Raw genomic sequence first — 26,192 nt, forward strand, 5'->3', positions numbered from 1 at the left:
CCACTGGTATAATGGTAAATAGGAAATAACAGATATCAAAGGATCATGCACTGTAAATAAAAACTCTTATTTTCTTTAATGAGAACTCTCGTGAAATAAGAGCTTGAAAGGGTTTAGAATTCAATATTACAAACATGCAATGAAGCATTGTGTTGACTTCAATGGCGCGATGTTATGAATGATAAAGTACAAGTTAAACAAAAATGGCCTCCAGACTACTAATATCAAGTACCTCAAGCTGTTGCTTTTGACGAATCGCCTGCCGGCATGGATTTATCTGCCCTTTTCCTGTAGGAAGAACACCAAATTGTTAGCATGGAGGGCTAGCCATGCTTCACATGCATGCACAAAAATTCTTCCCATATAGCTTAATTCAATGGCGTAAAGCAAGTAAGACACAGAGCACTGTTAAAACTGAATCACATGCCTTATTTCTTATTTTGGAATAATCCATATGGTTAGTTTAAATGCAAGGAACTTACTTCTCATGTAACTTGACAAGTGACCTTGGTCTCTCGTATCCTTCTTTCTTTTCTTCAGGCTTAGGTTTCCTTCGCTGTCTAGATTCCGGTTTCCAGCATGCATTGACGAGAGACTTACCCAACAATTCGGCTATACTGACTGCCATTTCTTCTACTTTCTTCACATAAGGAAAGGTTTCCTCCCTGAACTGGTGAGATAGCCAAAGATACATAGATAAAACTTGGTGTTTTGTCTCGAGATCAAGAAGTTCCCCATCATTTTTGGCGGAACCTTTTGGCAAGCCCATCGCAATGCTAACCGGGACATTCTGACTGTAGGCCGAAGCAAACCTAAGGAGATGGTACATTGCTTTCGGGTCTCTAATATTGACTGGAGCAAAACAAAAGTTGAACCGGTCTTCCAATGATAATCCCTGGACCTTTTCCAACATATTTGCCACCTTCTTAATATGATCATGTCGGCACAAAAAGTATGAGCCATCCAAACGGCAATTTTCACCAAACTTTTCAAGCAACTGGCAGAAAGTAACATTAGGGAATTGCCCAGCAAACAATTCAACCTGCTCAAAGAAAGGAAAGAGACCCACTTTCTTAACTTCCTCAAAGGGTTGCTTTAAACACTCGATTAGATAATCGAGATCGTCTAAATGCAAGGTTGTTGTGAGTCCGTCTGGATAACGGCTTCCTCTACGACCGGCTCTTCCTGCAATTTGCTTAACCTGTGATGCTGGGACCGCAACAATCTTGTCACCGTTGTACTTTGAAAGACTGTAAAAGACAACTCGCCGAATATTAAGATTCAATCCCATTCCCACAGCATCACTGGCGACAAGCACATCAAATTCATTATCTTGATCATTAAACAAATTAGCTTGCTGTCTACGAGTCTCTGGTGGCAAGGCGCCATAAATAACACAGCAGCGATGGCTAGTGTGTTTCTCAATAGCCATTTTCACCTCAAATATCTCTCTCCTAGAGAATGCAACAACGCAGTCACCTGATCGAACATTTTTAAGATCTCCCAACAGTGTCTTGGCTTCAACCACTAATGGTTTGAACCTGTCATAATGATGTTCATGCAACTCGTCTCCAGTCTCTGAACAGATTTTTCTAACAATATTGAGAACAGTTGGATCCCCACACAAATGTATCTCATCAGCTTTCAATCCGAGCAATGCGCGCGTCCATGCATAACCTCTATATGGGTCCGACATCATCTGGATTTCATCAATCACAGCTACATCATATAATTCCTCAGTTGACACCATTTCTACAGTACATGCAACATGATTCGAGAATGGGACGAATTTCTTTTCTTGCCCCGTGAGGAGGCTGCAGTAAACTCCCTGTGCATTCACTTTGTCGAAAACTTCCATAGCCAAAAGCCTAAGTGGACTGCAATAAATTCCCTTCTTTGCTTCCATAAAACGCTGCAAAGCATTGTAAGTCTTGCCACTATTCGTTGGACCACAGTGATAATAATCTTTCGCTTCATTGCCCGAGCGAAGGGAAACCATGTATGTGGCGCAGTAAGATCTGCAGATTGAATCATACTTCTAAAATGCTTGATCTCATCGGGAAACTCTTCAATACAAAACTCGACAAATATAGGGAAAAGAAACTTAACAGCAGCATTAGATGGACCAAGTGATATCAAGTGTTCGGTAACATCAGCAGAACATTTGTCCAAGAAAAATGCACGGAACTTATGAACAGCGGTAGGGAAGAATGACCTGCCAATGTAAATAGCAAGTGACTGATTCGCGGCCCACCCTGATCTACTGAAATATTTGAAAACTTCCTGTATGGTCTCCCAATCGAATCGATTCAGTTTTACACCATTTTCATTATTACGGAGTTCCTGATACAGTTCCACCGGATCACGAAGGTAACTTGCTTACCATTCACAGTTCTATCACTATTCATATCATCAGATTCACATTCAGACTCAACTGCTCTTGAATCGCACACATCATTCTCCTTAAAATCATCAATGTCATCCTCGTCTGAATTCTCATGTTCACTATCAAAACCATTAATTTTCATAAAATCAACAATATCCCTATCGTCTTTATCATTTCCATGTCCTAACTCTACATCATTTGAACCATACACACCATTCTCATTGAAACCATCAACACCATTATGCTCATTTGCACTGTCAAAATTCACATTTTTAACTGAATTCAAAATATACTTACCGTCCATCCTTCTTTCGTTTCTTGAATCACGCATTCCATCATCCTCCCCACCACCATCATCGTCCCCATTTTCAACAACAGAGGAAAAAGGTCTAACATTAGCATCTCCACTGTCTTTAACTTTACCAACTAAACCGACCAAACCCGTCGAAAACTCTCTTCTGGGCACATCGGAAGGTGGAAGAAAAGGGTGTTTATCCGAAACCCAGTTTTCAAACTGACTAAAGGAATGAAAACATCGATTGGGTAACATAAATTTAACTCTTGAAACATTTTTCTTAGATGTATATATTCTAAAGAGAAACGTTGCCAACCCTCTTCCCATTTAATACCCACATAAGAGTAAGAACGCAACAATTTTTTTTTCTGGTTAAAGCATTAAAATTTGAAATTGCAATAAAGCTAAAGGTGTTAAATTTGGTGATAAAAAGGGGACTAAGGCAAAAAAAAAGGGGGGAAATTTAACGGATCTTAGCAGGAGAGGATTGAGATATATATCTAAAGAGAAAGACAGAGAGGGAATGGAGGGGAAGTAGCGGAGAGAGTTGAGCCAACAAAAACCCTAAACCCAGGGTTTAAATCAGAGTAATGGTATATAACTCGAGGTCGAGGGACTAGATTTTTTCTTTAAAAAAATCTCATGAAAATTAATTTGAAAATCAATTAAGCTTTGGATCAACTACATCATGTCATTAAATTTTAGATTTTCCGTCGGATACCCATTAAGACACAAATAATCTGGACTAATAAAAATTGGAAGTTGTACATTGCGGTACTTTAATATAATATAAGGTTAAAATAAGATCTTTAAAATAAAAAATAATCATTTTTTTAAATTTTATATTGATTTATTATTAAACTTTTAAACATTTGAAAATTTTATTTTTAAGTTCATTTTGGATATTAAGCCATTAAATTGTCAATGGTATAATGAGACGAGTGTTTATCTGTTTTTCTTTTTGTAAAAAAATTATCAATTCATTTGACTTTCGACCAATCATTGTTTATCTTCGGTTGTCATTTGAAACAAAATTGATATTAAAATATTAGTATTTCACTTTTTTTTTTCTTTTTCTTAAATTGATTTTTTAGAATCCACTCGAAATTAATGAAAATCCATCTAAAAATTCAACGTTTTATTATTTCTATCTCCTTTGACAATCGTCTGATAAAACTAGTTTCAAAATATATTATTCGTCTTATCAAAAGTATATTTTTCACTATTCAAAATTTCAAAGCATCATCCCAAATCTCAAAAATCCTCCCAACTTCTCACATTAACAAAATATAAAAATTAAAATCATCCTTAAAAATAAAAATATATGTAAAATATTCAAAAATAAATATATAAGTTTAGTGTTTGATCAAGAGCAGAGATAAGCAAGGTGAATGTTAAGGGTTTGTAGAGGGAATCAGTTTGCATTATATGAACTGTTGTTGAGTCTCACGAGTGCAGTGAGGTAGTTGTCTGTTATAGTTCTGTTGTAGGTTGTCAAGTATTCAGTTCCTTGTACTGCATAGTTGCTCTTGCCGTTGAGTGTCAGTTACTGGTGGCTTCAGATTGATCCAATGGTTATGAAATGTATAACTCACCCGTTCTTCATTTGAAGATATTACATGTTTTTCATAAATAAAACAATGGAGAGTACCACCTCTCTTTCCTCTAGATTTGCTCATTGCTCCTCTATTCTTCTACATGTTCTATCGTCTATATTCTAATATGGTATCATTCGTCGATGATCTTGGCGCCACTCTCTCCGCTGTAAACATCGTCTACGCCGTCGTTTTTCAATTTTCTACGACTAATTAGTTGTTCTGTGTTGGTGTTTCGTGTTATGCGAGGTCTTCATTTCTTATCCTGGATCGAATATGCTATAAGTGCGAAGTCAAAGAGTGACTCAAATATCAAGTCCAAACTATTTGTTTTTTGTTCGCCAATACTCCATCTCCCTTGTGATTTTCTATGCATCAACCTTTGGATCTACAAGGTTTCTTCAAAGGATTACCATTTTTTGGATTGTGAGAAAGTCTTTCTCGTGGTGACTCAGAGTTTGAAGAGCAGACCAGTGATTCGTGAGGTATACCCTTTTTGATCCAAGGTTGTGTCTCGTTGATGTTTTCTTTTCTTTGAGGCATTATAGCAGTTTCCTTTTGTTTGATTCTAGCCTTCAACATTTAAATTACTTGTAATAGAAGTGATTCTTAGATGATAGATATTACCTTGAATTGGTACTGTAGCTGAAGTGCCTGATTTACATAGAATATAGTCTTCAACTCCAATGGGACGTGGCTTCTCTTTTGCCTTCGGCATTGCTTTGCCAATGTCTGGCTGCGACCATTGACTGTCGGATGCGTCTACACTGTTTGAGAAACGAACCAGTCATCCCTCTTCAGCGTGTTTCGATGACAATTCCGGACACTGGTGGACCCTTTACCATGACTGTAAAGCTCAGATGCTTTCAATGAAACAAGGATTAAATTGGCACAATATTTAATGTTGAAGGCTAAATTTTCAGAATTAAGACCGAATTAAAACAATATGTACACGTTGAGGACTAAATTTATTATTATACCAATTTTTTTAGCATCAGCTCAATATTACGGTCAGAGTCTATTTTGTAACTTTTCAGACCTCGAAGTGATTAGTTTGTAACTTCCAATAACTCGATGGCCAAAAATAGAAACCATGAGATAATCCGTAGGAGTTGAATAGAAATCTGAACTTATTGTGTTGGTCCATCCATGAGTAAAATTAACAAAAACTATTCAATCAAGATCAATTCAAGTAAACATATTAAATAGGATGATATTGGAAGGGTGATTTGTCATTTTGCCTGGTTTTCATGATAAAAACAAGAGAGTTGAAGCTCATGAAACAATTTTGATTTGAGTTCCATACGAACTTTGTTTTTCTGTATGATGAACATGGATGAAAAATGATGTTGATAAAGTTGATGTGATGTTGCCTGGTTTTCGATTCCACCCAACAGATGAAGAGCTTGTCGGATTTTACCTAAAGAAGAAGACTCAGCAGAAATCATTGCCCATTGAGCTCATTAAACAAGTCGACATTTATAGATATGAACCCTGGGACCTTCCAAGTGAGTTTTCATTTTATGTTTGGCTTCCTAGAAAATTTTCCCTTTTCCTTTCTGATTTGATACAACAGTATCATCTTAAGAGTACCATACGAACTAACTAGGCCAAATCCCGGGTTCGTTTAGTTTGAGAAAAACATCTTACTTTTGACCCTATTTTTGTATGAACAGAACTAGCTGCATCAGGTGAGAAAGAGTGGTATTTCTACTGTCCGAGGGACCGAAAATACCGGAATAGTGCAAGGCCTAACAGAGTCACCGGAGCCGGGTTTTGGAAGGCGACCGGAACAGATAGGCCTATATACTCATCTGATAGAAACAAATGTATTGGCTTGAAGAAGTCCCTTGTGTTCTACAAAGGCAGAGCTGCCAAAGGGATGAAAACCGATTGGATGATGCACGAATTTCGGCTACCTTCGATGTCGGACTCAGCGCCACCGTCGAAGAAATTCTTCGACAAAACCCTTCCTGCAAATGTAATGATCCTTGAATCACGATTTTGCTGTGTTGTTTGATTATGAACTATTTAAAGAATTATTTGCCTTGTTCCCAACAGGATGCGTGGGCCATTTGTAGGATATTCAAAAAGACCAGTCCCATGGCTCAAAGAGCTCTTCCCTACACTTGGATATCCTCATTACCAGAGACTGTACCATCTGATATACTCCACCATGGTCGGTTCGGTTCAGAGAACATTTCTTGCACGACTGAAATTGGATCTACGATGCCATTAGGCAGCAACAGTGAACTGCAACAAGGCTGCACTGCCAGTTTTTCGGCTCTAGATATTCCCACGTATAAATCATTCCATCAGACAGTTTACAGGCCATCTCCATTTCATGTCTCCAATGGAGACCATCATAACAACTTGATGTTTTCTCAGCTTGACATCATGTCCGGATCATCCACCAAGTGCACTGTTGATGCCTCTTCTATGCTGTTGAGTCTGCCAAATGATTGCCGACAACGACGTTAGCAAGGGCTCAGCAAGTACCAATTTCAGAGGGCAACAACGGGAATACGTTGGCATCTCAATCGGCTTCCCCCAACATATGCAAGGTAATATAGTGGAAAGCAAAGAAGGAACGACAAAGAACTCGGATTCAATCACGGATTATAATCATTTACCGATGGGGTTTCCTTTTAGATTGTCCCCAAATGTGACGGATCCATGGTATTCACCGCAATGTCCTAGTGAAATGTCCACCACTTATTCAACTGATAACTGCTACACCTAAATCAACTGTGGACTAGTTTTGGCTTACAAAGTTGGAACTATTATCAACAGGATAACTATTTACAGTATTGTTGTACAGTTTTCAAATATTGCATGATATTTGTATGGCTTGTATAAAGATATTATATCCAAAAATTAGATTTAAGGTTCATATTTAGTATGGAGTCGGGCTTATACAAATGTGTTGTCTTCATACCATCAAACATAAGACCAACTCAAACCTTTGCAAGCCCGGCAACAGTCTACGATGGTCGAAATTTGGAACTGTGATTAGAGATCATGAAAGTTATCTTGTTGCAGCTTTGTAAGGGAAAGCTAGCAACACATGAGCAGGCCGGTTACAACCATATCACATCTCCATCAATAGGTTGTATGTATGGTTTAGGGTCCAAACAAAAACCAGGAACCGGAGATCAAACCGACAACCGACACATCTTTTTAATCCTAAAACAATAACACCAAATAGACCCTACAAAGTTACAAAACCCAGCTGGAGATTTCACGTCTTTTTGCTAAATTTGACTCGAACTGTAAAACTAACCAAATAGTTACTTATTTAGGTATACAGGTTTAGGGTTTGGAGATTCAGAATCAGGGGTCAACACATCAGGGTTCAACACATCAGGGTTCAGGAATAAAACAAAATCAAGATCATCATTAAACAATAACTTCACAATCGATACATTGTCGAGTGAACAAGCAACAAACTGATCAGTATGAAAATACCTAATAGGAAAAATATTGAAACTCAGTTCCACATTTCATCTATCACCATGATAACAAAAAAGAATTTCTCACAGGTAAAATCCAACAAACCAAACACAATTCGGCTTTCATCAGCAATAAAATTACTAGCTCTTTGAGGATTGCTTATCCTTTGCCTTCTGGATTTTGAGAACCTTCTTCACGATCTTTTGTTCTTCAACCAAGAAGGCCCGGATTATCCTTGAATAATAAAAAACAGAAAGATAAAAATAAGATTATCATCAATCGCTTTGAACAAAGAACAATCAAAATTAACAGTTAACAAAATAATGCACATAGCTGTACCTTTCTCTAACAGCACTGCCTGACAAAACACCACCATAGGCACGATTCACAGTCCTTCGGTTCCTAGGCAATCGCGACCGCTTGTATTCAGCAGGCCTCAAGTGAGGAATCTGCATAGAAGTTGTATAAGAAAACAACGAGAACAAGCTCAGAACTTTACATCTTGAGTCCGATCAACCACATGTTCAGAAAGGATCATAAAAAACCACTCGAAATGTAACATACAAATGGTATAGATTTAAAAAATAAACCCAGACATCCTATACTGGTAAAAAAAAGTTTTACATTTCTATTAGCTATACAACAAGCGTAAAAAAATCAAGCACCACAGTTTGAAAACTGCTTCAAATTGATATGCAATAAAGCATTCCACCATGAACGGATACAAAATGTCTACGATGATCAAAATTTAGCACTGGTTCCTATTTTTTCTTTTTTTTACAAACACTACAGTATTTCTAGAATTCAAACCGTTAAAAGAGACATAGTAAACTATCAGCTACAAGCCTTCAACACTCAGCTCAAAAGAATGTAGAAAGCCATTTATGACTATTATTTCACATTCTATAAAAAGAGAACTAAGCTTAACAGTATCATTAATCCATTTTTAATTCAAAACAGAAAGTTCCAAAAGCAAACACGAAAATGAACACAACAGTATCATTTTCTGCAACCAAATAAACAAAAGGGTATCTACATTTCATACTTGATTAACCTGACAATAAAAATTGAAATTTGGAACTAAAAACTCCAACTTAAATGCAAAAAAAAAGGAAAAGAACTTACACCCTGAATTCGCTTTCCAGTAACAGGGCACTTAGGCCCACTTGCTCTCTTCTTAGTAGTCTGATAAACCAATCTCCCACCTTCAAAAACAAAAGATCCATCATTATTTTTGTAAAAATTTCGGGGGGGGGGGGAACAACAGAGAAGCAGAAGCGGCATAATTTTTGGAACTTCAAGACTTACCTGGGGTCTTAACGACACGGTGTTGATTTGACTTGGTAGCATAGCTATGGCGAGTACGATAAGTGAGCCTTTGAACCATTGTCGCTTTATTTTCTCAGCTCTGCTTTCAGAAAGTAGAGCCAGAGACAGATGGCAAGGATTAAGCGGCTGAGTTTTGGAGAAAGAGAATTATAAATAGGAATTCTTTTGTATGGAAGCCCTAGATCCTACGGTTCTAATTTGGCCTTCTTTGATCGACGGTTAAAGTTATACTCCAAGTGCGAATTTATATTTAAAGATAAAAAAAATAAACGATTTTTTTAGCTAATTATACTTATACTCGAAATTGGTCTTCAAATTTTAATAAAGTTTAATTGAGTTCTGAAATTATTAATACTATTTCAATAGTGTCCTTTGCTCAATCTAATAATCCGTTTCACCGGAAACAACTCAATCTCCCTAAATCGACGATGGACTCTTCGATTTCTTCATTATTTGATCTCCATATTCCATCATCCGATGGGCATGAAACTGGACTATATTGTTTAACTCGTCACTCTCTCGTGGTCCACCGTTCGGATTGGTCCTCCGTCCACCAGAGCAATGTCATGTCATCCCATTCGTTAAGTTTTTAACGCGATGTACTAAAAATGAAACAAAAACTAAACGTTAGGTATGATTTTAGAAGAAAAATGAAAGTTTAGGTACTAAAACGGATCAACTTATAATTTAGGTACTAAACGTGTTATTTACCTTTTTATTAACACATTAAATCCAAATTGCTCATGCAATAATTGCATTTGCATAATGTACAAAATTTGATATGCAAGTTTTATATATGATAAATCTTCGTTGACATTTAACGTCTAAATTGACGATTGCATTAACATAAGAATTTGATTGAAACAATATTGAGATTAATAGTTAGAGGAGAGTTATAAACTTAGGGATCATACAAGGAAGTATTGAGTGTATATATGAATTATATCAGCAGGGGAAGAGCAAAAATGATGGTTCTACATTAATCTTCCTATGAACAAAATTAATCTTGCTCAATTTGTTGTCGCACCAAAAGAGTTGGTCTTTGGTCACTTTTGACATGCTCAACACTCTTGCCACTAATTTCAGATCCACTTGAGAGAAGAATTGAAGAACATTATCTGAATTCTCCTCATGATTCTTCTTCAATTTCTTCAATATGCAGTTCCCACTCCTTAAAATGTCTTTAAGCTTCCTGTCTTTCTGCACTTCCAACACGACGACAAGGATTACTCGTAACGAAATTCGAATCTCAGACTCGTTAGGTAATTTTTTAGTATAAATGTATGAATCAAACTAAAATAAGCTGGACCTCCATTGTTATGTGCTTGGATCAAAGCAGTTGAAAGACTAATTACCTTTTGCAGGCTGGTTTGAACCTCTGCTAGTAGTTCAAGATCTGCTGGTTCTAAAGGTTCTACTTGAGTCCCTTTCCTGGAATTCTTGATCACAACATTTGCACCTTTATCGGCTCGAACGAATCGCCAAAATATTCTTATCGATTCTTCCATGATCTCGACTAGCATATCACTCGTAATGGCATCATCATCAACCTCATGGTCCCTTGCTTTTCTTCTACCTTTCCGTTTATCCTTCATACTATCCTCTGCAACAGCAAACTCAGCTCAAAGGGGTCTAAACTAGGTACATTGTCACCGTAAGCAGGGATTTAAATTACTTTCTCGGTGAATATCTACCATAGAGAGAATCCATACCTCGAATAACTGGAACTTGAAGGAGATTACGAAGGACGCAGCGGTTCTTTACGTAGTTTTGCACCCTGGGGCCTTGGAAGGGTTCGTTTTCGATGAATCTTTGCATCAAAACTTGAAACTGTTGAAATTCAGAAGCGACTTCATTGAATCTGCGTAGGCCATAACGATCGGTTTCCCATATTTCAATGGCCTTCTCGTATTGCCAATGAAGTATTTCCCAGGAAAGGCAAAGCTGTCCTACGTAGACCATTTCCAGATCACCGTTGAGCTCATTGATGAACTTGGCCGTGGGGTCAAAATCAGACTTTTTTCGACGTCGGAGCCTCAAGTTTTGGTGCAGAAGAGATGAGGATGATTTGTGAAGTGAAATCGATTCAAGTGGATCCTTCGACTGGAGAAACCCTATATGAATTGTGATAAAATGAAACTTCAAATACAATTTAATAATAAAAAATGAACACATAAATCATAACTCCCAAATGTTATGCCATTCATAACTTTAAAAAATATATAGAATATTCCTATTAATATCTTAATTTAAAGAAATAATAAATATTTTAATTCAAAATATTAAAAAATGTACGATACTCTCATTATCAACTCGATTAAGGGCTTGATAATGATAGAGTCTAAATTGCAATCAAATTACCGTGCGACTTATCAATGTTAGGAGATAACTCATTGTAAGCACTTTATATCTTATATGATCTTGGATTGTATTCTCCTCTTCCAAAATCCTTCTTGAATCTCATCATAAAGTAAAAAGATAGAAATATGGATTACTCTATAATAATATTATCTTAAAAATAAACATTTGATTATTTAAAGGTTTAACGCAAACCAAAGGATACACCAACACTACTCATCATCAAATTAATAACATGGGGATTATATTTTATTGGGTAAATTACATGATTGATCACTTTTGTTTTTAAGTTTGTATACTTTTTTCACTAAATTTAAAAAAACATAATATTTGATTATTTTTGTTTTTATTTAATTAAGATTTGGTCACTTTGGTTCTTATTTAATTAAGATTTGGTTATAAAGGGTTAACTATCGTTATACCTTCAACAGATTGTTGATATGGCACAATGAATTTATAAAATTAAAAATGATATACTACACAAATGGTCACTAATGTTTGAGTAAAATTTTGTTTTCCCCACTAAAGTTTCAAAAGTGACAAATTGGTCACTAAAACATCAAATAGGTCCTTGAACAATGATTTTACATCAAGTTTATTCCAAAAGCTTTCTAATTTTTTCTTTATCATTCAAAATATTCGATTGATTTATGTCCAAAAAAGCTAATTTCTAAGTTTTATTTTTAGAATTTAATAAGTATATATATAAATTGGAAAATTATAAATCTTTTGGAATAAATTAGATATAAAACCATTTTTCAATGACCTATTTGATATTTTAGTGACCAATTTGTTGCTTTTGAAACTTTAGTGGGAAAATAAAAATTTACTCAAACATTAGTGATCATTTGTTTAATTTACCCTTTTTAATTTTATAAATTTAATGTGCTATGTCATCAATCTATTAAAGGTCTACGTTAGTTAACCCTCAGTGATCAAATATTATGCTTTTTGAATTCAAGGAAGAAAAATATATAAAATTTAAACGAAAGTCATCAATCCTAGAGTTTACCCCCCTTTTTTTTTTTGTAAAATTGCTTTCCAAGCTGTCTTGTTTGTGGATTTAAATTTTAAAGGGTCTTTACATAAAAAAAAACACTAGCTTTTAGGAAGCCTTTCTTGTGGAGCATTAAAACCGGTGCAGATTTGGTTTATTAATGTGAATTCGGTAGTAAATGAGAGTTAGGTAAGCTTTCCTGTAATAATCTCACTTCTTTAATGAAATTGTGGAAGGTAGCCTGAAATATACGACTTTGGCTCGACCCACCAAAGACATACATGGCACTTTCAACTAACACAATTGCTATCTCACCCTATTCTTTATTTATGTATCACACATATATTCAGTATTCACTCGAGTCAACATCAATCCACCTTTTTATTATATATATTTTTAAATCCGTCTTGTTTTAAATTTTCAAAGATATTTTGATTTTTACTCTAATTTTGATCATCCATAAACTGTGAGAGGAGTTATTGGGGCAATTAACTTTTATAAAAATTTTAAATTATCATATATTTTAAATATTTTTTATATTTTTTATTGATAATTTTTTTTTGTTCATTTTACCTTTGTCTCTAGTCTCGACCATATATTGATGTTTTGAGATTCTAATAAAATTAAGAAATTATAACTAAAAGATACAAGTAGTTACAAAATTAAGAGAGAGGTATTTTAGTGTGTAGGGCGGCACTTAGGGGTCGGCGGGGCTAGTCACTGATATGGTAAAATTATTGTCTTAGTTCCTAAGAATGTAAAACTTTTAATTGATAAAGTAGTAAAATTATCCTTTGATCCCCCAGTTTGATAAAAATGTTATTTTAATTCTAGAATTGTAAAGTTTTTAGTAAATAAATCTACTCTATCTACTTGAAATTTTATAATTTAATCTCAACCCTCACTAATGGTTTTGTATTTTTTTTTGTTGCTATCCCAATATGTTTAAAAAAACTGAAGAGCATATGAAGTAGCATGTAAACCCTAAATAAAGCATTGAATCAGAAATGCTAAAATTGAATGAAAAGAAAAGAGAAAACTGACCTATTGCATACATCTTCTGGTAATTCAATATATCAAATTTCCTCATTCTTTCTCTGTAACTCTTATAAAACTTGTGAAGCTCACTCATTGTATCAGCATGTTGGAACTTTTCATCAATCTTCCATGGCTTCAAATCATCCATTATTTTTGGAGACTCTGATTCTTCCATTATCGTTGGCAAACCCGTTGCTCTAACCTTCTTCAGCTCCATTTTCAGCTGTTCTATCAGATGCTGATGTTCCCACAAAGTCTCTAACTCGTTTGAAATTGAATCCTTCACACTTTCCTGCTTGGAATTTTCCAGTGTATCTCTATCTTCATCATCAAAACCAACAGTTTCTTCTATTTGTTCTTCATTCTCTGTCGTTTCTTCAACGATAACAGCTTCACTTTTCACGTTTTGTTCCGAGAAATCTTGTTTTGGAAACAACCCATCGCTGGGATCAGCGTATAATTCATTGACACAAAAGCTGGAATCCTTCGGATTCTCCATTACGAAGCCGAAATCATTCCCTGGATTAAACTCATACGTATTTGTTATGCTTATTGAAGGATCAGATTCCAGGCCAATAGCATAATGATTCTCATCATCTCTAAACTTGTTGCTGAATTCTTCAAAAGTTTGAGTTTGAAACTGAAACTTGAAAACAAACTTTGGTGACTCAGGTTTTTCTTCAAACATTTCTTCTTCTCCTTCTTCTTCTTCACCCTTCAATTCAATAGCATCAGGCTTAGCTTCATCTGTTTTCTCTTCAATTGGATTGTTTGATTGTGAAAGCTTATTATATCTTTGGTTCCTGAAAAATCATTAAAAGAATACATAAAAAAATACAAAACATGATTTCCATTGTTTAAAACACAAAGTAAAAATTGGGTTTTACCTGCAGAAAACTTTGCTTAAGAAAGCAAACAGAGCAGATATGAAGACCGAGAAAAATCCACAAAGAGTGAACATCTTTTGAAAGAGAAATGCATTAAAACAACTCGTATTCATCGTATTAAAAATGGGTATTCACCAAAAACTTCTCTCTATTTACACATCGATATAAACCATCAATATGTTCTTTTCTTTTTTTCACGTTGAAGCAAAAGAAAACAGAGTAGTGCAAGTCCATTGGAACTCTGATTTTAACTTTAAAATATTTTGATTCAAAGTATACTGTTCACCTATAAAAAAAATGCAACCCAAACCCAAAAAGCATGATGGAATCAACGATTTTTTAATCAAAATTGAAATCTAACCTAATTAAGTGAGATCTAACGTGATGAGAATCCATGAAAAGAACATGTCAGCCATGAAAAAAACATGTCAGCTACTAAGGATTTAATTTCTCATTTGGAGTTAATCTATGGTTGCTTAAAACCTTGAAATTCTGTGGACCGTTATTATATGAGAGGTTTAGAGAAAGAAGAAGAAGATGATCTTGATTTAGTCGAAAGGTCGGTTTTTGCCCTTGTATTTACTATGCAAAGCTTGTGTGAGGAAGAAAGACAATGACGATCCAAAAATATATATAGATAATATGACTAAATTATGAAAGACTTAAAATGATCAATTACATAATAAAAACCAAGTATACGATTAACATATAATACAAAAACTAATGATGTAATTTGATTGAACTAATTTTATTGCTATGATTTAGATTATAATTGAAATTTTAAAATGTATACACACTAAATCCATAACTATAGTATATGGACTAATAAAAGAATTTGACTAAAGAAAGTAGGGTTAACTTGAATGTTTAGGTGTTTTTAATTATTTCATTAAAATTACATTTAATTAAACTTTTTTTAGGGTTCTACTCGGGGGTTTAGGTTAGGAAGATCATAATTAGTTGTGATAAAAATTGACCAAGTAATTCGGAAATTAAGGCCAGTTAGCAAACAATCCTAAGAGAGAACAGCCGATCGTCTTATGTCACAAAGATTATGTGAATACTATAATTCAACTAAAGCTACGAGTTTTTTTTAATAGTTTAGAGTAATTATAAGATGATATAAGTTTATAGTTTTTTTAGTTATTAATAATGTACACATATTCTGTAGATATAACTATTTGAATTTAAGATCTTTAAAGATAACAACACTCTTTTTCCCACTAAGGACTCTCACTTTGAGCTAGTATGTGGAACTACCATAGTGTAAGCGACATTCTCCTAGGTTCACATGAGAGATAGGTGTACAAGCATTGGTACTAAGTGAATGATACAATATCTCTCTAAGAAGAAAACCTAGGATGATTTGAAACTTTGGGGTCCCTTATTGCGCTCTTGGTTGAAAAGTGAGATTAGACTCTAGTTTTCGTTAGGCCCAGCGGGATCTCCTATCCAAGAGTATTTGTGTTTATTGAGATCATGTTGTGACTTTTGTACTAACGCATAACTTGTCTGTTAGTACAGATTATCGAGGAAACAACTGGGTTACCAGGTGTATGCCTTATAAAATATTGCATGCAAGGAATGACGAAGGATTTCATGTCAGTAGGGTTAACTTCTAATATTTTAGGATGGGACAAACTTATAAAATTCTAGGGGGAATGATTGTTAATAAAAAAAATTAAAATATATGATAGTTTGAAAATTCCAGGAGGACGACTGCTATGCTCTACTTTGATTCATCCATAATTACATAATTTCATGATTGAAACATACCATTAAGGGGAAGGTTGACTTGTCTAAGAAAAATCCCTTTTAAATGACGTACGACATAACGATTGAGCGGACATGTTATATTTATGACGTGATATAATTATTTTTATGTTTTTACGTTTTTATTTATTTTGAGTTGTTTTTGTTTGATTTTCCCTTTTCGTTTATTTTTCTCAAATTTATTTTAGTTTCTTATCATGAGTATGTTACTAAAAATATCATGTGTGTACTCTCATATTTATCGGCCTAGGATTGGATTTATGTAACTTCGATCCATCTTTAATGGTTCATTTATCTGATTACAAACAAGAGTTTATATATATTAAAATTTTTAAAAATGATTTCAATCCATCGTTATATATGTTATTTATTTAAATAATAATTAAATGCCAATGATACTGAATTAATTCTGCTTATAAATTTTAATCCAATTAATTACTATCTGTATAAATTGAGATTTAACAAAAAGCACAACTATTGCACCTATAAAGTAAGCCGTAGTACAATGATATGCAAGAATTGCATGAATTTGTTAGATTAAACATACATAAAGTTAAGATATAATATAATATTCTTTCTACAATAAAAAAATCACATGAACAGACATTTAGTTTAAATATTGTCAGTAAAAATAGACGGAAAATTTTATTTTAGACGTGTAAATTTTTAATAAATTATACTAAAAAATTTAAAAACATGGAATTATAAAATTAAAGAAAATATGAAAGTAGACCATTAATATAAAATAAAAAAAAATACTTCAATTATTTGAAAATTTAAAAATTTCTAGAGGTGCGATCCGTCCCAACATTCGTCTATCCATCCTTAATTGTTGGCTCAATATTTTTTAAAATTAATATCAAAATTTCATTATGAGAGGATATTATTATTATTAAATTATTCTATAATATTTGGTTAGATCAGGATTATCTTGAAAATGAAATAGAACTTACTATAGCAGTATCACTTTCATGCCGATTGACTTGGAAAACCACCCATAAATTAAATTATTAAAAAATTATATAAAAGACAAGGAAAATATAATTTTTAATAGTTGCAATTTGAATCAAAAGAATGTTAATTAATCTATTATATAAAAATCATATGTCGGACGAATTTGAGGTTATTTTCAAATGTAAATCGTGGGAAAAAAATATATGAACATTTATATTGAATTATATTTAAAAATAAAAAAAAATTAAAAATATCAACATTAGAATATTGATTTGGCTTGGCAAGAAAATATTATTGCATGTTTACGTGTGATATTTGAGGCTTGAGTTTCCTTAATTTATTGAATAAAATGTTTAAAAGTCTAAATGGAATTTACGTGTGGATTTTATGAAAGAAGCACTTCATTGCAACTTGCAAGCAATATAAATTAATAAGATTTTGTTTCTAATACATTCATAATATCATTTTTATAATTCCAATTAACAGATTATTATTACAAGTTATTTTAGTTATTTTTTATTATATACTTACGTCTGTTCTATTAGATAATATTTTTAGATTTTTGAATCAATTATTTAGTCCTAGTTTTTAAATTTTATTTTGGGAATTTATTTTATCAACATGACTTTATTTTATAATTTTTTGTTATTATTTGATAAAATATTAAAGGATTATTTAATAAATATTTTTAAAAGAGATAATTTAATTAAATAAAGACAATTAATAATATGACATTTTAAATTTATTTTCAGTATTTGAGATATAAATACTTATTTTTATATTATAAGATAAAATTTAATTTGAATAATTACGATTTGAAAACTTCTAAACCATCTACCATCTAACTACTACAAATCATTTTAATTTTTGATTTATTTATTTATTTTACTCACCCTAATTTTATATTGCATGTGCATGCGATAAGTTCTATATATAAAACAACTATTTTCTTATTTATATCAATTACAGAATTAAGTATACAATAACACTAAAAGCTTTTATCATGATTATATACCTTTAGAGAACACCAACTTTAGTTGATAAAATTATAATGTCTTATAGTTTCATAAAATCAAAATTATAAATATACAATTAAGTTTTAAGATTTGATCTATTTTATGATTTTTTATATTTATCATTAATATAAATAATAATATTTTGTATGTACTTTTTTTTGTTTAAAGTTATTTTTATATAAATATATATAAAAATATTTATTTGAATACACATCAAAAGGGTTACTTCAAGTGGTACACAATTTGATATCACTTAAACAAATTTTAAATTTAAGTTTTATATATATAAAAAATTTATGTCGAAAAACTTACTCATAAAAAGTAGATGAATGATCTCAATCGATTTGGATTAATATGATACGACTACCAAAAGAAACAGGATCACGCGTAATAGAACTCAAAGTTGGCCACATTTGTGTGTCGGATGATGGGGAAAAGTCCCACACGCTTTGTAAAAAGAGAAAATTATAAAAAGTGTGAGTTACTACGTGTAGTTGAACAGAAAGTCAATAATATATGGAAAATGTAAGAAAAATTAATTTGGAAGTTTCTTGGTGTTTTGTACTTTTAACTTTTCAAATTTTCTGAAAAGAAATACTACAATTTGAGGGTTATGCACTGACCCACCAATGTTGACCTTTGCTAGGGGGGAAATTGAAAGCAGAAACTTTGGGCCTTTGGGGTCAAATCGTGTACCCTTGTAGACCTTTGCCACTGGGTCAAAAAGATAATGTGGTATACTTAGTTATATTATTTTTTTTCACCCAGGACTGGTTAACCTGCCCCTATTGGACACAAAAAAGAGTATAAGCAGCATCTCTAAGAATACCCTCGATGCCTCCATAACTATCGTCTAATTTCATTGCACCATCCACATATAAACCTCAAGCTGAATAAGGCATAGCAGAGTGCCATCAGTGGCGGATGTAGCCTTTGTTCAATGTTTACCCTAAAATTTTTGGACTTCAATGATAAAAAGAGAAACTTAAAAAAAAAGTTGTTTTTTGCGTAAAGTTTTGGCAAGGCTTACAAAAAAGACGTTTATTGATGAAGTAGAGACAATTGTTGTTGGTATTGCATCAATTATCAAAGCAATTGCCTATTAACATAAGTTTAGGGGGCCACACCATTCTAATTTGGGTTTAAAGCAGCTAAAGCTTAGCTGTTCATTCCATTTAAGACCAAACACTGGTTTTGAAACAGATTATCATCATTTTAGGGTTTTTCCTTGGCTTAGTAGTAATAATATGTATTACCAATTTACCAGTAAGGGAAAAAACAATTAATGCAAGTAAGAAATGAAAACAATAATACATGGTGAGCTATAATGTTATCAAGTCCATAAGAAAGTGTTTCATATAAACCTTAGGGTTAGGGCTTTGGCATTGGCACTAACCTTATCCAACTAAAACCATTGCCTCTCTTTTTTTATGTTTTCGGGTTTTGCTGTTGCATTAACATAGGCAGTGCAGACAATGAGGAAGCGGCAAGTAGTAGTGAGAAGGGAGGAGCCAGCAAGAAGCACTACCACAATAAGGAGTGTGAGATATGGGGAGTGCCAAAGGAATCACGCCGCCAGCACCGGAGGTTATGTCGTCGATGGTTGCCGGGAATTCATGGCCAGCGGAGACGAAGGAACCAGCGCTGCACTCACTTGTGCTGCCTGTGGGTGCCATAGGAATTTCCATAGGAAGGAAATTGAAGCCGAGGTAGTCTCTGAGTGTTCTTCACCTCATAATTCTTCCAATACAACATAACTATATATATATAGTTTTGTTTAACTTTTATTACAGCTCAAGTTTATATAATTGGAAGGTTTTAATTATATGATATAGTATTGTAGCGGTAATATTGGAAGCTGGCTTTCAGTTTTCATTACGAAAACATCCTCCCTATCAATAACTTGTATTATGCATGTTGTTAGTGAAGGAATTAATGATGCTTAATGTTAGGTTTATGTTTTCTATTGAAGTGCAAGACCTATATATATGAAATAACCCTTTGTTTCTTGAGCTGTAAATCCCCATTGGAACCTTATTGAAATTGTGTTTGAATTTTACCATGATGATTGTATAAGGGGGAATGAATGATGATGATAATTCATTGATCCCTGCACCAAACAATTAGCAACCTTATCTTCTGACACTAAAGGCAGAAATCAATGGAATATTTCCTAAATGTGGAAGTTTAATCTGAATGGTAATGATATAAGTTTGTATTTAAGTTGAGAGGCCCACATACTTCAGCTCAGTAATGGAATAGTTTTCTGCTGTGGTCTACTCCCTGCTGGCTGTTATGATTGGAAAATTTGTGAGGCATGCACTTAGTACTTGATTAAAACGCAATTATATAAAGTTTAAACCCCACCACATCTTTTGGTCCATATTTTTGGAATTTGAACCTCATATTTCTTTAACATTGCCTCTTAAGTTTCTCCATATAAATCAATTAGATTGAACCGTACCCTCTCTTTTTTTTTTTTTTTTTTATGGGAGGGTAGGGCATGTGCCCTAGAAATGGAAGAAAAAAACACAACATAGGCACGTTCATAAGCATAGCCTAGCTTGTTCTTATTCCAACACATTGATCAAACTCTTATGGTCAGCAACAAAGCTGACTCCTGTTAGTGTCGACTCAGAAAAATATCCCAATGGTTTTGAGCTGAAAAATGTTTTTTCTTTTAGGACCTAGCTTGTATTTTAACGTTGGTAAAACCTATTTTTGTTGTATCATCAAAGTCAAGTCCCTTTTTTTTACTAGGGATGGAAAGCTTTTCTTTAAGACCTATCTTGTATTCTTGTTCATTTTTGTTACCCAATTTCATCAATTATTTGAGCTCAAACAATATCTTCTATATATGTTTTAATTATTGACATCATCATCTTCTCTATGGAGTTCCACATGAAGATATTAAATAAGTCCAAGCAGATCCCAACTAAACCTATGGATAAGTTTATTTGTGCCAAGATTTCATTTTAAATATTAATGATGTATGATTCCAATGTTTGCTTTCATTCCCAGGGACGAAATTAGAATAGGACGTTGAGACCAAATTAAGTAGCATTTAAATTAAAATATTTAATGAGATTAAGGTTTAATTTGAACAATATTTAAACTCTGAGACTGGAATTTGAATTAGACCCTCCCACCTATTTATCTTCGTCCTTGTTTATTCTTATTCCCTCCGGTTAAGCTAAGGTGATTATAAACCAATATATTTTGATGTTATTTTTCTTTTTATCAAATTAAACCAACTTTATTAAAATTAAGAATTAATATAAAAATAAGTGTTCAAACTATATCTTTTTTTTCTCTAAAGTGACGCCTAAGCTTTTTTTTCGATCAATTCAACTGTCTAATCTTACAAACGTTACTACTTTAGGTGCCTTAGCCATAATGACTGTTAAAAAAGCCCATTAAATGGCACATGTCACCTTCAGATAATTTTAAAATTTTCATTTAAAAAAAACTTAAAAACATTATCAAATTTAAGAAAATCCTAATTTCTCTTAAATTACAAAAAGCTTCAAATCACTAACCTTAACCCTAACTCTAATCCTAGCACTAACCCTAACCTTACATTCCTTGTCGGGCACGACCACCACCTCTAACATCATCCTTGCCATCTCCCCGGTTAGTCATTTTCATCTTTGTCGTCGATTGGCCGTCATGGAAGTTCGGTGACGGTAAAGGGTGACGCATGACGTGGATTTAGGGATTGAAATAAAAAATTTCAAAGTTTTAGGATTTTTTAACATTTCAGAAAATTTTTGGAGTTTTTTAAAAATGAATTATATTTTAAGTTTTTTATTTTAAATAAAAAATTTCAAAGTTACAATAATGTGACACGTGTCATTTAACAGAATTTTTTAATGACCGTTACGGCCAAGACATCTAAAGTAGTAATGTTTATAACGTTAGACACCTGAATTGACCCAAAAAAATTTAGATACCATTTAAAAAAACGACATAATTTGTACACTTATTTTTATATTTAATCTAAAAATAATAATAAACTCGTTAAGATCATTAAACCATATCAATTGCAGGGAATTGGTCGAAGACAATCAATTTGGGCCTTTTCATTTGAATATATTGTGGTTTGAAAGTCCAACAACTTGGATGGATTTAACCTAAAAGAATATTCCACCTTGCTTTCAAAGGTTTTAAATCTTTCAAAAATCCAAAGACGTTATTCCTTTTAGATTTTCCCTGTAGACCTTGACGAATTTTTTGTCAAGACAGAACTCAATCTGTCCGAAATCTTTAAGTAAAACTCAGGTGGCGTTTGGTTCGTTAGAATATTTATGAGAGAATTGGAATCTGTAAGAATTGTAATATGTAAGAATTGGAATCCAATTTCATATTCTATTTGGTTGGCAGGAAATGAAATTGGAATCTAATTTCATATTATATTTGGTTGGCAGGAAATGGAATTGGAATCCAATTTTATATTATGTTTTGTAAGCAGACATATCAGATGAATTTGATTTCAGTAATGTAAAATAACATAATTGTCCTTCTTATTTTTTTGCTTTATTTTAGTTTATTTTACAACTTACATGTAGTAATATATTATAAAAAAAATAAAAAATATTAAAATTTTATTTTATTGATTGATTATTCATTTCAATAAATTATAAAAATCATGCTAATAAACATTATAAGTTAAAATCATCGCAATCAAAATATGTTAATAAGTTACCAAAAGATAGAGCAATATTTCGATACATTCCAATCGGAGTATGTTAATTAGTTACCAAAAAATATACCAAAAACTATTTTTATTCAATATATGAATTAGAAAATCGACACGACACGACTCAAAAATAATAAAAAAAAATATTTTTATTCAATAAAAACATTGACTTAATTGAAAAAAATTATATATAGAGGGGTATTATTGTAATTATTCCTAAATATATAAGGTAAATTTATATGTTTTTTTCGGGTCGGTCCGGTTTTTTTCACCCTAAACCCGAACCCGACCCGACCCGAATATCACACTTAAAAAAACCTGACCTGACTCGACCCGAATATCACACATAAAAAACCCGACCCGAACAAAATAAAGTTTCATCCGACCCGACCCGAATATATGAATTAGAAATCCAACCCGACTCGACTCGAAATAATAAAAAAATATTTTTATTTAATAAAAACAGTGACTTAATCCGACCCGAGCCGAATTATATATATTTTCGGGTCGGTCCGGTTTTTTTCACCCTAAACCCGAACCCGATACTGACCCGACCCGACCCGAATATCACACTTAAAAAAAACCCGACCGACTCGACCCGAATATCACACTTAAAAAACCCGACCCAACTCGAACAAAATAAAGTTTCATCCAACCCGACCCGAATATATGAATTAGAAATCCAACCCGACCCGACCCGAAATAATAAAAAATATTTTTATTTAATAAAAACAGTGACTTAATCCGACCCGACCTGAATTATATATATTTTCGGGTCGGTCCGGTTTTTTTCACCCTAAACCCAAACCCGACCCGAATATCACACTTAAAAAACCCGATCCGACCCGACCCGAATATATGAATTAGAAACCCGACCCGACCCGAAATAATAAAAAAAATATTTTTATTCAATATATGAATAAGTTACCAAAGGATTGATGAGGGTAGTATGATCAAATTTCAATTTCCTCCAACATGAGAATTGAATTCCATCCATTTTTGGATGGAATTCACTTTCCCTCATTTGATGGAATTGAATTCCATCAGGGATTCCAATTCCCTTGAAAAACTTGAACCAAACATGGGAAAGTGGTGGAATTAGATTCCAATTCCCACCAATTCCAAGAGATTCCATCCAACCAAACGCCACCTCAGAGTTTATCTGTTTAACAACTGCATTTGTATTTGATCCGACCGATTTGATTCTTAGATTCAATTTAAAATTTTGAATATTATATTCGTGTTTTGATTTTTGGATAATTCGGATCAGATATCTAAAATAATAATAACCGGATAAATACAAATCAAATAAATTCTAATTTCGAATTATTCAAAAATTCGAAAAAATAATTTTTTTCCAATTTTAGATTATTTGGTTTTCATGCCTTGAAATTGCATTAAAAACTTATTTTAGAATTGTTCTTATAATTTTTTATATAGTAGAAGTATAGCATATATCGTATAAAATCATAAAATATTAATTTTAAATTTAATATTTTTGTTAACTTAAAGTTTATATTTGGATTCAAGTATCCGAATATTCGATCCGAAATTTCAGATATATGATTTTTTTTCATATCAGATACATATCACAATTTTAGTGATCCGAATTTCTGGATATCTAATTTTTCGGATAAGATCTGATATCCGAAAATGCACACCCCTATCTACCTCTACCTCATCACTACTAGTTATTACTATGTCATCCACATACATCATTAGCAAGTGTTATACCTGTTTCGAATGAACAATGATGAATCTGTTAGACAAAATGTTAATTTGAGATAAAAATAATAATAATGAACATGTATTATTATTTATCGAACGAAGCAAAATAAATACAAAATTGAAGTAGAGGAACGAAATGATTTACTCGTATATGCAAACATGAAATCGGATGAGCGAAGTAATAAATAAAAGAGAAAATTTTGTTAAAGCATGTATGAACAATTTCCTTAAGATAAATTTGTCCTCTCCTCGGTGCTTTGTGTAACACCCCCAACCCGTACCCGACCCAGATACGAGTCCGAGATGTCACATTGACTTTTTAAAACAATATTCTTATAAAATAACAGAACATTTGGACTTATATTAAAAAAATACGATAATATATTGTTGAATTATGTTTCGTTATAACAAATTTAAGGCAAAATGTTTTTATGAATAGTATTATACTGTATGAATAATACCTATATTGTGTGAATAGTACCAATACTGTGTGAACAGTAATGAACAGTACCAATGCTCACAAACATCGAATGTAAAATGTGTTTCGATACTGCTACAGTAATTTCAGCCAAACATATATATATATACATAGGTTTATACAAAATTCCCAAAATACTCAGAGCATACACGACTTAAACGTTTAATTACATGCCAACACTGATTTACATAACAAAATGGCATACTATTTAAGTTGTTTCTGATCTGATAGTTACAAGAGTAATGATATCCCAGCTACCTAACTTTGCTTGTCTACCTTCTCGGATCCTACGTGTGAAACACTCACACGCTAAGTCATCGACTTAGTGAGGCATAAATATAATAACAATGAAATATAATGATAATGTCATAATGATATGAAATGTAATGAAATCATATATTTAATCCATGCAAATTGCATAACCATGTATCTTACCCATAATCTGATCAAATTATCATCATGAATTCGTATTAATAAGTTCCCTAGCCCATGATAGAATACTGAGAACCTGAGGTATGTGAGTAATGTGAGGTTGTGCATTATGTTGTCACCACATCTCATATAAATTCCCACTAGGGGCACGTAGAATTTGTCCCGAAGGACCACGTAGAAATGCACCGAAGTGACATATAAGATGTCCATAAAGACAACGTAGAAATTCCTTAAGAATCATATACATATGCCAAAGATCAAGTATGTGTCTCAAAAAACCTCACACATGTTCCAAAGAATACATATATGTCCCGAAGGACCGCGTAAACCCTCTACTCTTGGCATGCCAACTATACCTATAGTTCTCATCTACATAACATGGGCTTATCACAATTCACATAGTATATCTCATAGACATATAATTTTCCTTACCTTTATCACATGGCTCATATAACTTTTCATGCATATTCATTTAAAACATGTCACATAATGCATATGGTATGAACTCATATCATGTTTCATAATATGAAATGAATCATGTATCAAAGTATTAAATCTAGACTTATCACAAGTCTAGAACTGAATATACTACTATAATCATGTTATGCATATGCACTCACCTATATCTCTTTGTCTTTCCTCCGATCGATCCTACTCTTCAATTATTCCGGAACTTGTTTAGGCTCTGTATCTACATAAATATAATTTTCAATACGATTATTAACAGCCTAAACCTTATAACTTGATGTTAATAACTTAAGCTAATTTAATGAA

At 32.9% G+C, this 26,192-nt stretch overlaps 4 protein-coding genes and 1 pseudogene across 4 annotated transcripts; 2 read left to right on the plus strand and 3 right to left on the minus strand.

Annotated features, from left to right (window-relative positions):
• Nucleotides 1–478: 478 nt before the first annotated feature.
• On the minus strand, nt 479–3,296 carry LOC120140387 (DExH-box ATP-dependent RNA helicase DExH18, mitochondrial-like). The gene is given in 3 exon segments (XM_039155376.1): nt 479–1,962; nt 1,965–2,366; nt 2,369–3,296. Coding segments are annotated over 3 exon segments (2,526 nt in total). The 5' UTR covers nt 3,009–3,296.
• Nucleotides 3,297–5,565: 2,269 nt separating this feature from the next.
• Nucleotides 5,566–7,031, plus strand: LOC120140388 (annotated as a pseudogene).
• Nucleotides 7,032–7,653: 622 nt separating this feature from the next.
• LOC120140203 (60S ribosomal protein L34-like) lies at nt 7,654–9,171 on the minus strand. Its single transcript, XM_039155217.1, has 5 exons — nt 9,038–9,171; nt 8,855–8,934; nt 8,069–8,178; nt 7,825–7,963; nt 7,654–7,781 (listed from the first exon to the last, which is right to left on the minus strand). Exons 1-4 carry the CDS (start codon nt 9,114–9,116, stop codon nt 7,870–7,872), a joined length of 363 nt encoding a protein of 120 aa, XP_039011148.1. The 5' UTR covers nt 9,117–9,171; the 3' UTR covers nt 7,654–7,781; nt 7,825–7,869.
• A 749-nt stretch (nt 9,172–9,920) lies between these two features.
• LOC120140245 lies at nt 9,921–14,596 on the minus strand. Its single transcript, XM_039155250.1, has 6 exons — nt 14,339–14,596; nt 13,788–14,236; nt 13,458–13,754; nt 10,771–11,172; nt 10,414–10,661; nt 9,921–10,258 (listed from the first exon to the last, which is right to left on the minus strand). The coding sequence occupies exons 1-6, from the start codon at nt 14,449–14,451 to the stop codon at nt 10,004–10,006; spliced, it is 1,764 nt and encodes a 587-aa protein (XP_039011181.1). The 5' UTR covers nt 14,452–14,596; the 3' UTR covers nt 9,921–10,003.
• A 4,815-nt stretch (nt 14,597–19,411) lies between these two features.
• LOC120140255 (mini zinc finger protein 2-like) lies at nt 19,412–20,052 on the plus strand. Its single transcript, XM_039155255.1, has one exon. It carries the CDS (start codon nt 19,557–19,559, stop codon nt 19,836–19,838), a length of 282 nt encoding a protein of 93 aa, XP_039011186.1. The 5' UTR covers nt 19,412–19,556; the 3' UTR covers nt 19,839–20,052.
• Nucleotides 20,053–26,192: the final 6,140 nt, after the last annotated feature.

Source organism: Hibiscus syriacus, unplaced genomic scaffold (genome assembly GCF_006381635.1).
Source record: "Hibiscus syriacus cultivar Baekdansim isolate YM2019G1 unplaced genomic scaffold, ASM638163v2 tig00110783_pilon, whole genome shotgun sequence".
Classification (NCBI taxonomy): Eukaryota; Viridiplantae; Streptophyta; class Magnoliopsida; order Malvales; family Malvaceae; genus Hibiscus; species Hibiscus syriacus.

Bases quoted from the DNA above. Each gene is read 5' to 3' on its own strand.
- LOC120140255 (XM_039155255.1), top strand. From the start codon at position 19,557: ATGAGGAAGCGGCAAGTAGTAGTGAGAAGGGAGGAGCCAGCAAGAAGC.
- LOC120140245 (XM_039155250.1), bottom strand. From the start codon at position 14,451: ATGAATACGAGTTGTTTTAATGCATTTCTCTTTCAAAAGATGTTCACT. The intron at 13,755-13,787 runs GTTTTGATGATG...ATACACTGGAAA, and splicing joins ACAAATAGAAGAAACTGTTG to ATTCCAAGCAGGAAAGTGTG. The intron at 10,662-10,770 runs GTATGGATTCTC...TTGCTGTTGCAG, and splicing joins TCAAGTTCCAGTTATTCGAG to AGGATAGTATGAAGGATAAA.
- LOC120140203 (XM_039155217.1), bottom strand. From the start codon at position 9,116: ATGGTTCAAAGGCTCACTTATCGTACTCGCCATAGCTATGCTACCAAG. The intron at 8,935-9,037 runs GTAAGTCTTGAA...TTGTTTTTGAAG, and splicing joins CCGTGTCGTTAAGACCCCAG to GTGGGAGATTGGTTTATCAG. The intron at 8,179-8,854 runs GTAAGTTCTTTT...ACTTCTATGCAG, and splicing joins CTGGAAAGCGAATTCAGGGT to ATTCCTCACTTGAGGCCTGC.